The sequence below is a fragment of the Xyrauchen texanus genome, chromosome 7, assembly GCF_025860055.1.
Source record: "Xyrauchen texanus isolate HMW12.3.18 chromosome 7, RBS_HiC_50CHRs, whole genome shotgun sequence".
In the NCBI taxonomy this organism is placed as follows: Eukaryota; Metazoa; Chordata; class Actinopteri; order Cypriniformes; family Catostomidae; genus Xyrauchen; species Xyrauchen texanus.
The window spans coordinates 16,295,180-16,306,005 of NC_068282.1; the positions used below are offsets into that span (position 1 = coordinate 16,295,180).

General features: G+C 38.2%; 1 protein-coding gene across 2 annotated transcripts; it reads left to right on the top strand.

Moving 5' to 3' along the window:
* Positions 1–6,918: 6,918 nt before the first annotated feature.
* Positions 6,919–9,946, top strand: LOC127646380 (cyclic nucleotide-gated channel cone photoreceptor subunit alpha-like). Of its 2 annotated transcripts, XM_052129964.1 has the most exons (3): positions 6,919–8,094; positions 8,179–8,285; positions 8,519–9,946. In XM_052129964.1, exons 1-3 carry the CDS (start codon positions 8,009–8,011, stop codon positions 9,922–9,924), a joined length of 1,599 nt encoding a protein of 532 aa, XP_051985924.1. In that variant the 5' UTR covers positions 6,919–8,008; the 3' UTR covers positions 9,925–9,946. The 2 variants fall into 2 exon arrangements, with proteins under 2 accessions (XP_051985924.1, XP_051985923.1); XM_052129963.1 differs by having other exon boundaries at positions 6,919–8,285.
* Positions 9,947–10,826: the final 880 nt, after the last annotated feature.

Sequence of the window (10,826 nt, forward strand, 5' to 3'; positions counted from 1 at the left end):
ACTGTTGTGTTGTCCGAATAAATCAGAATGTGGTGATTCACAATATCGGAATAAAAAGCTCTCAGAGCTAGAAAGACAGCCAGTAGCTCTGAGTGGTTGACATGTCAATGCCGTTTTGCACCTGTCCAGGTGATGAAAGTCAGGCGTCCATTACATACCTCGCCCCAACCTATGTTGGATGCATTTGTAGTCAGCACTTTCCTTCTGAAAACTTGACCGAGCATAACACCCTGTTGGTAGAAGTCTGGTGCTGTCCATGTTGCTAGAGCAGCCAGACAGCGGTGAGTCACTCAAGTAAATGACTTAAGTGGTAAATGTTTTTTTTTCAGTTTGAACTGAAACAGACACCGAAGAATGGTCTGCACGTGCCCGTTCATGAGGTGCGCATGCATGAACTCCTAAAAAGTCGATTTAATGGCTGGGGAAAAGTGTGCTTTTGCCCAGTTGACATTAGACCAGATTTTCCAATTGGCAAAGCAGCAAGTCTCTGTGTTTGCTCAGTAGTGCCTCTGATTGGCTAGTAATAACCAATCGCTAAGGTAAGTCAAAACACGCACACATTCATTTCCACCGACACATCCTGTGATCGGACCACAGATTATGCTTGATCTTTGTAAACACCAGCACTGACACACCCGTGAGGACTTGCCACATGTTAGCGGGACAGCAGGCTTATTAATTCATATGAAACAACCTCTATCGCGGTCTTTGCAAGAAAATTGTGTATATAAGCTCGAAAACCGGCACGTCTTCAGATAGAACCGTGGAAGATGGACCGAGAACACCGCTGAAAGAAAACCGCTGAAATGGACAGAGGGTAAATTGGTGTGTTCATAACATGATTTCATGTGCCGCTCATCATTGGGAAGTGGTTGCGCACAACCCATAGTGGGAAAACCCTTATTGAAGAAGTGTGACCGTCTTGTGCGAGTGCTGGACTCTTTTTGCAATCTTTGTATGTTCATACATGTTATAATGCGCTGCTCACCATTGGGAAGCGATTGTGCCTAATGTGCAAACTTTATTGCATGTGATTAATGTGAGACACAGAAAACAACATATTGAACAACAATATTCCTTTCCTGAAAAACAGCAGTGGCAAAGGAGGAAACAACATTTTGTGTCAGGAGTGCTTTTGCCGCACAGGGTTTTTTCCCATCTGTGCGGTGCTTGCGCTGAGGTGCCTGCCTTCGTTTGAGCCACGGCTTACGTTGCTTTACCAGTGGCTCTACAACGGCTCTAGTGTGACCTTTGGCTGAGCGTCATTCACTGACCACTTGCCAGATGCAGCGAGAAACATAACATCATTATTCCCAGTGTCAGAACCGCTGAACGCAATGAGGTGGTGCACTCCTGCAGAGGGCCAAAGCTTCTCACACACATACTGTATCGAAGTGTCTCGAGACTCCCGCCTTACAGTGAGGGCAGACTGTCTCCATGAGAACTGTCACTGCATGGGCGTGGCCCAGATGCAGCTTTCATGCTGATCTGAGAGCGGGATGTATCCCTCGCATAAGAAAATACTTACGGAACGACATCTTTAAAAAGACGCAGACACGTAAGAAGCTCTTTTAGTTATGTATATATATATATATATATATATCCTGCCGAATGCTGCAGGGAATCGGGAAGTTGAAGTGGCCCGTTCAACAGCTTAGCGCCAAGCTGGAGTAAATGTTCACTGGAACACTGCAGGGGAGCGGAGAGTCTTCTCATTGCTGAGAAGACCCCGTCCGCTGACTTATGTCGACGGAGAGGTATTAGAGGACTTCTAGATGAGAGATGAATCGCTGTCATGAAAGAAGAACATTTTGAGGAATGGTGTTTGCACCATTTGTAGAGAGGATTCAACTAGGTCAAGTAGAAGGACACTCCCCATATGCATTAGCAGAATGCAATGTCAAGTGTACGGAGTTGTAAGGGAACAATCATTCAGTACCATGGCATTACCCTGGTAACGTGGTACATGGTGCGAAGGCATGATGAAAAAATGCGAGGCAATCGACTGTGTTCCAGTAATGATACAGGGTCCTTGAATAACATATAACGTGTAAGTAAGGGCAGCTGGTGGAGTTTCTGGTGCCCCCCTAGGGAGTTGGTGGCCTACGCTGACTGTGTAATAGGCGTATAGGGAGCGGCGGTACTGTGGTAACCTAATGGTATTTTTCTGAAAGTGATTAATCTAATAGCTTATTAGTTTCAACAAAACCAAACTGACTTGGGCATACTGTATGTAATAGGCTCACCTGTAGTTTGTCAGTCTGTCCAATAGCAGCTTGCTACAACTTTTAAAATGTGAAAATAACATTTTGTAGAATTTATATGATTTTCCCCCCCAAAATAATTGATTACTGTACTCTTATGATAAGGCATACTGTAATAATCTCACCTGTAGTAAGTCAGTCTGTCCACTAGCAGCCTACTATAACCTTTGGAATGTGAAGATGCTTTTTACTGTGTTTATGTATAACTTGTATGTCAACGGAATTAATGATTGGACACCGCTATGTTTAAGCATAGTGGTTGGAATTTGCAGACGGTCCTTACTACCTTAAGGAACTATTTTTACTGATTTAATAAAAAATTGTTTTGTTGGTGTAAACGAATCTATTCAGGATGAATCTTATGGTAATTACTATTTTTCATATATTAATACAGTTTGATTTATAACAAGTTCATTTAGATGAATGCATATTACGTTTCTCATTTAATTAGTAGGGTAAAGTTAATTTATACGTGTATATATCATTGCACTTAGAACAGTCAATGCTTGGTGTGACTGGAGAATAAAGTTTGAAAACGCTACGATGCGCTTTCAATGCCTAGCGCTAAAACATGTAAAATAAAATCAATAAATATATTAGAAAAAATCTAAAGAGTTTGTTTGGTCCTATGTTTATGGTCACTGCACAATATTTCAATGAGGGACCATCCCAGGCCTGTCAGAGCAGTGCAGAGTTGACAGATCCTGGTTGGTGGAAATCAGGACAGCAGACAAGTTGGGCTACTTGTCCTCGGCATTAGTATAATTCTGGATTTGGAATAGATTATACAAATAGCATTGGTGGTGTTAGTCTAATTAAAGTAATCTCCTCTTTACAATATAATAAATCTAAACATAATTTGGTGGCAAAAGACCCCAGACACCAAATGCAATATTTTGGTGTGCAAAGTCATAGACATAGTTTAATTTGTCACAATAAAAATAGATTTGTAATCTGTTTAACCTCAAAACTATATTAGAATCAAATATTGTATATATATGGTGGTTTAATACCATGAGGGTTGACTGAAGTACATCTGGGTAGTGATCTTTCAGAGAGTTGGGTGGCTGATCCTGTTGAGTGTTTAAGGCATAAGCAGGATGTATTTTTAGGCGATGTGTTCAGATGGCATTGTTGCCAGTGCAAAAATTGGTCAAGTCAATAACAGGTTCCTGTAATCTCTTCAGATTTCTGATGTCTGCCATAAACATATCTAGTGAATTTTACATTAACCCAGCTTGGATTATAAGAGCAGGAGCTGTATTCTGAGTGATCTAAAATCAGTTCCCTTTATTTAGGCGAGAGTCATTATTAGTGTACTATGTCAGCATCCACTGGCATGCACAGAACGGGGGCAGCAGGGGCACAAGACCAAGACAAATCTAAAGGTGCCCTTTTGGTTGTCCAGGAAAAGGAAGAAATGTTAATAATTACATTAAAATAGTTCAATAAAACAAATTTAAAATCTCGTCATAATCTCAAAATAACAGTAATTATGTGTAATAGGATTTCTTTGTAAATCGTGGACGTATTAAAGAAAATTAAGAGGAGGTCCCATTAAGAATGCACGCTACAGCAGATCGGGGCAGATACCAATCGCAAGTGATCATCCCTATGCCCTATACTCACTCCGAACTGCAGAGCCCTATAAGGGGGTACTCTGAAGGAAACATGCCATTACTGTATGAAATGTACCTTTCGCTAACAGTCTTGTGGAAGTGCCCTCCAAGAAAATATTTATTTTCTCACTTTTGTTTTGAACAAGCTTTTGAGTTGTGTTCCCTCCCGCAGCAGTGCCCATCAAGAAAGCAAAAAATGCTGTTTTGGCGGCCTTTGAAGAAGGGTTATTTAGAAGACTAGGGAAATTGAATTTGTTTGTGGTGAAATGGGGCGGATATCCGACATTGCTGGATGTGTGATTATTTATTTTTTTATTTTATGTGTGTGTCTAAACATGTACGACCACTGGGATGTTGTTGGGGTAATAGTGGTGATTCATTGTTCATCACCAGAAACTCCACCGGCTGCCCTTACACGCATGTTACACCTTATTCAAGGACCCTGTAGCATTCGCGGAACACAGTCATTCCCATCGCACCGTGGCACCGTGCATCACATTACCAGGGTTATGCCATGGTACTGAATGATTGATCATGTTCATATTTCATGTTACTGTCATGGTACTCCAAGGTGCTTTAAAAAATACCATGGTTTTACTATGTGACATGTCGAAAACATGGGGTTATCACAAAACATGTCTGAAAATAAATAATAAACAAGTATATTACCATTATTATTTGTGATAAAGAAACATTTTAAAACATTATGTACAGTATTTATATACAAGAAAATGGTTAAATACTCAAAAAGTAAAGAAATTAGTTAAGTATTTATATTTACTAATTAAAAAAACAAAACAGTTCCTGCTAAGGTCTATGCATATCACATATCAGACAAAATGTAACTACCAGCAATGATTTCATTAATGGGAGCCTAATAAAAATAGCCGTATAGGTGCAATTCCAGCATTATAGACATGACATTTGAAGTGAAAACATGACATTTACCTTTATATATAAAGTACTCATTGTCATAATATCAAACAATTTTTATTTACAATCATTGACCCCTGCAGATAGAGTTCAGTCACCAGAGTTTTTTTTTCCCCTGTGTAGATTTGGAAATAACATGACAAAAACAGACATGAGTTTTTGGGAAATCTCACACTTTCTAAAAACTCAATGAAATGCAAAATCCATAAATAATAATAGCCACAGAATGTAGAAGGTTTGGCACTCCTGAGAACATGTAAAATTGAGTTTTAAATGTATTGCCATTTTCATATAAATGGGGAAAAATGCATTACAGATGAGGAAATCATCCAAAACCCTTTGAAACCTGAGAGACATTGTTAAGATATCCATCTAGGCTGCATGATGAATTGAAATAAGATTTAATTCGCCATTTTTTTCATAGTATGGTTGACATGTCCATGGAATTGCCCATTGCCTTTTCTGTAATAGGGCAACCTTTTATGTTTGTGAGCACAATTATTCAAATACATGCTTAACATGTTTCATAAATCCTTGTACGTTTTTTATGATTTTGTCATTTGTTTGACATGCAATATCAAGCACTGGATGCCTAGGGTAGGCAAATAGAAGGAGAATGGCAAAGATTTGTACAGAACAGTCCTACCCACCCCAGCACAGGCTCTCAGTCCGAACACCTGATGATGAACTGGACAACAATGAGAATGGCGCAACCAGGTTAGAAATAATAAGTTTAAAAGTCAAACACCTTAACATTGATAAAAAGACTCACCTATTCCACATAAAAATCTCAAACAAGGTGACATGTTCATGGCAAGGGATTTTCAATAATTACAACTAAAATGGATAATTTGGTGCCAAATATTTTCCTGAATATTCCCCAGAGCACACTCTATTTGTGAGGACAATTCCTCTGACATGCAGGGGATTGTTTCTACTGGAACTAGCCAGTTTCAGGAATCCAGGAGAAGTTCTTTCACAGGTGCTGGTGCTATGGCAAGGTAACACCCAATCTATCACTCGGATATTGTGCACCATGTAGACCCTGACCAGCACAACAGTGTTAACTAACCTAAGCTAAATGCACACTCAGCAGTTCTGGGCACATGGTCTAACTTAATACATCTGACATTGCCAAACAAGCTTTATGGAGAGGGGTGAACCACTAACCATGGAAACTACAAATACAAATATGTTAAGTGTGCATTTGGCATGGGTGTATCAGAAACCTACATACTATATGATCAGCTTGGAAGTGTTTTTGTTTGACGTCTATCGATCTCCAGGCTCACCTACTTCCTGGTAATGCTGCAGAACTGGGCATCTCACAGACTTCACAGAGAGGTTGAGCGTCCCGACTCCTTCTTGGAGCGATTCCGTGGACCAGACCTCAAAGACTTATCTAGCCGAGGAAGTAATGCCCATTCCTCTATAGGTCCTCCTGACAGGCCTCATAAGAGGAAGTAAGTCAAGAAAAAGTGAGATTGCATGTACTGTTTCTCTGTGCAGACAGAGAACTGTCAGATAAGTCCTTGAAAATGAAACAACAGGGAATCGTGCGGAGTCTGTTCAGAAAAATAGATGTATCTAGTGCAGAGGATTCATAAAACAAATCACAGAGGAGTGGATTCCTTTTTTTATTGCAAAAGGTTGGGTTGGTTGAGATTAAAATCTGAAAATAGTATGTAGATTTCTTCTTAGTGTCCTCCTTTAGGTAAAACAATATAGCAGTAACTTAGAATAGAGATTAACAGAATAGAAACAGATGTTCACTAGATACAGTAGATCAACTAAAACAGCAGTAGTAATGGTCAATAGATGTAGATTCTGTAGAATTTAATCCACAATAATAACATAACAATTAATGCTTTTTACTCCTTAAGAAAAGCCAATCACTGGCCTCTGGCAGTTTACAATATGAACAATTGCAACAACACAGATGAGTAAGTACACCCCAGTAACATTTCCCCTAGATGTACACCATTAATTAGGAAACTATATAAATGACAAAAGTAACCCAAAATTGTCCAACTAACCAGAAATATAATTATCTTTAAAGAGATGTTTTGAATATTAAAGAATTAATTAAAAGAAATGTTCCAGATATTGATTTCCACAAAAATAAATAAAATATTTTTTTACTGACCCATCCTTTATTTAAAAATAATAAACATTGCTGTTGCTGTTACAGTAAGGCATTTACAATGGAAGTGAATGGGGCCAGTCCATAAACACTAAAATACAGATAGTTTCACAAGTATAACCACAAAACACACATTATACACTTTTGAGTAATAACGTATTTTTATTACTAGCCTATATTATGTAAAGTTATATCTTAAATTACATATTTGTCATCACGATAATGAAACCTTGTGATCCTGTCATTGGATATAAATTTACACAGATAAGGCTAGTAAATGATTTTATCACACTAAAATCATGTCAACATATGTTTTTGTACCGTGGTTATACTTTTGAAACTGTGTATTTTATTGTACATGGACTGGCCTCATTCAGGATAAATTATTTTTTTGTGGCAAGCAATATTATGGCATAAATGCTCTTGATTGATCTTAATTTGTATTGAATTCTTCTGGTAATATATATAGAATTTCCAAATTAGTAATTACAGCTGGTAGTCTGACATGTTTTGATGAAATTAGTACATTACCAAAACATTGTTTAGTGAAAATTGGTAGTGTTAATGCTGCCATCTGCAGGTTAACATGAGCCTGCATGTTGAGTTCATTAGTTGTAGTTATCCAGCAGAACCCAGTAGAACCCTGACTAATTTAAACAAGCAAAAATATTACCTTTAGCAAAAAGGAGGACAAAAAAGAGGAAATAAAGAAAGACGAGAAAGAGAAGGATGAAAAGGATGAGAAAAAAGATGGTGATAAGAAAGAGGAGAAAAAAGATGGTGACAAGAAAGAGGAGAAAAAAGATGAGAAAAAGGATGATAAGAAAGACGATACAAAGAAAGAGGAGCCCCCGTGAGTATGCCACAAATGATATTTTAGTAGCAATAGTAGTTTTACTAGTAGGCTATTAGTCAGAGCACAACATTGATTATTTCATAGTCATTTGTCTTTCCTTGAAACTTGTATTTTAGTGTGTGCTTTTTTTTTTTTCTTTGAAAGAGGTCTGAAGATAAACTAGTATTTGTGTTGTAGGAAAGAAATTTGGATCATGGACCCAGCCACAGACAGATATTATAGATGGCTCTCAGTCATAGCAGCACCAGTTTTTTATAACCTGATGATGCTGGTTACAAGGTCTGTTCATATCTCTAATGAAATCAATAACTTAAGATGTGTGGATAGATGTGCTATGTGCATCATTGTACATATTTGTTGCAGAGCCTGTTTCAATGAGCTTCAGAACTCATATACAACGCTTTGGATGATCCTGGACTTTACATCGGATGTAATCTACTATACAGACACATTTGTCAGATCAAGAACAGGTATGGACACTTTTATAAAGCGAGTGATTCACAATGCAATAGAACAACTTGTGTTATTTTTATATTTGCATGCTATTCATCTAGTACAGTGGTTCACAAAGCTGGAGCTAATGAGTTGAATCTTGCACTTTAAAAAAAGACATTTAAAATGTGGGGTGCTGGGGTACTCTAGGACAGGGATGGAGAAGTTGTATTGTCCTGTAACTTTTTTTTCCACATTCTGTTGATTTCAGGTTTCTTGGAGCAGGGCCTTCTTGTTAAAGATGCCAAGAAGTTGATGGATCATTACAAGAAAATCCCCCAGTTCAAATATGACATGCTTTCCATGATTCCAACAGATTTATTGATGCTCAAAGTGGGATACAACAATCCTGAACTTCGTTTAAACCGTCTCTTCAAAATGGCTCGTTTGTTTGAGTTTTTTGACCGCACAGAAACCAGAACAAACTATCCAAACATTTTTCGTATCAGCAACCTTGTACTTTACATCCTGATTATTATTCACTGGAACGCTTGCATTTTTTTTGCCATTTCCAAAACTATAGGCTTCGGGACTGACACATGGGTCTATCCAAACATCAGCCACCCTGAATATGGCCGTTTGGCCAGAAAATACATCTACTGTCTATACTGGTCCACTCTCACCCTTACCACCATTGGAGAAACTCCACCACCAGTTAGAGACATTGAATATTTGTTTGTGGTTGCTGACTTCCTCATTGGTGTGTTGATTTTTGCTACCATCGTTGGTAACGTTGGTGCCATGATCTCCAACATGAATGCTTCTCGAGCTGAATTCCAGGCAAAGATCGATTCTATCAAGCAATACATGCAGTTCCGTAAGGTCAGCAAAGATTTGGAGGCTAGGGTCATCAAATGGTTCGACTACCTTTGGACGGAGAAGAAAACGTGTGATGAGAAGGAAGTCTTAAAGAACCTCCCAGACAAACTCAAAGCTGAGATTGCCATCAACGTCCATTTAGACACACTGAAGAAGGTGCGAATCTTCCAGGATTGCGAAGCTGGACTGCTTATTGAGTTGGTGTTGAAGCTTCAGCCTCAGGTGTTCAGTCCTGGAGATTACATATGTAAGAAGGGTGACATAGGACGAGAAATGTACATCATCAAAGAAGGAAAGCTTGCTGTGGTGGCTGATGATGGTATCACACAGTTTGTGGTGCTCAGTGATGGTGCTTACTTTGGAGAAATCAGTATCCTTGGAATAAAAGGCAGTAAAGCTGGAAACAGAAGAACGGCGAACATTCGTAGTGTTGGCTACTCTGACCTTTTTGCCCTGTCTAAAGATGACCTCATGGAAGCACTTACGGAATACCCTGATGCCAAAAAAGCCCTGGAGGAGAAAGGAAAGGCCATCTTAAGGAAGGACAACCTTCTTGATGAGGCTGTGGCAGCCGCAGGCGCGGATCCCAAAGATCTGGAGGATAAGATTCAACGCCTGGAAGGCAACATTGATATTATGACTACCAAATTTGCCAAACTCATGGCAGAGTACACGTCTTACCAGAGCAAGATCAAACAAAGGATCGCTAACATGGAGAACAAAGTGAAAACAATACGAGTGGAGGATCTGTCTGAAGTGGTCGAGGACAAAAAGGAAGAAGACAAAAAGACAAAATAATCAAGTTGACATATATGAAAGCAGCACAGACTTTGGGGTTAAAGGAGTTTTCCTATGTAAATTTTTCTTAATATATGACAATACTTTTAAAATGTTTATACTTATTTATACATTTTAAATATGACATTTTAATAATTGCCCTATATTACATGACATTTATTCAATACATGCAGTATGGAACAGCTTAAATGACATTTATTAACATAAAATGCAGGATCGTATTTATCCATCCCAGGACAGTCACTCTTGCATGCTATTTCAAAAAAATCTGTTTTTATGACAAAGGCACTCACACTTTATCAGGGCTACACTTGCAATTTAGGCAACGGAGTAACACTCTACTTGATTAATTTAGCAAAACTGTGATATCGAATTTAATTGATTCAAAATTAATATGTACTTTTACAATGTTCTGATTCTGTTCATTGAGCAATCACATTATTCCAATTGTATTGCTAATGGTGTTGCTCTCAGAAAAGCAAGACCTTAACAACATGGACTGTTCAAAATCATCCCCAACTCAACAAACACAAAAACAAAATGTTTTTAGTATGCTAAGAGCATTAAGATTTTCATGTGTTCTTTAATAAACATTTGAACATCTACTGTGTGTCTGTTAAAATAGTAGCAAATTAATTTTAAATGAAAAAAAAAATGTAAAGAAGATATACAGATGATTGTAATAGACTAGAAAAGTGTGTTTTAAGTGAACATATAATGTTAGGGATCATTAACTGTACTTAGAAAAGTAACCTGGCTTTGCAAGAAAAGTCATATAACATCAAGAGCAGATCAGTGCAGAATGGCTCAGGTCTGGACAGGGTTAGGAATCCCTTAACTGTAGATGTATGTAACTGAACTTAAAGCAGCCTCATAAAACTCGGACTTATACAGGAAGAAGT

What these genes read in the sequence shown, in the direction of transcription:
- LOC127646380 (XM_052129963.1), top strand. Translation starts at nt 8,009, where the DNA reads ATGGACCCAGCCACAGACAGATATTATAGATGGCTCTCAGTCATAGCA. An exon ending in ATTTGTCAGATCAAGAACAG is followed by an intron (nt 8,286 to 8,518) that starts GTATGGACACTT and finishes TGTTGATTTCAG; the next exon opens with GTTTCTTGGAGCAGGGCCTT.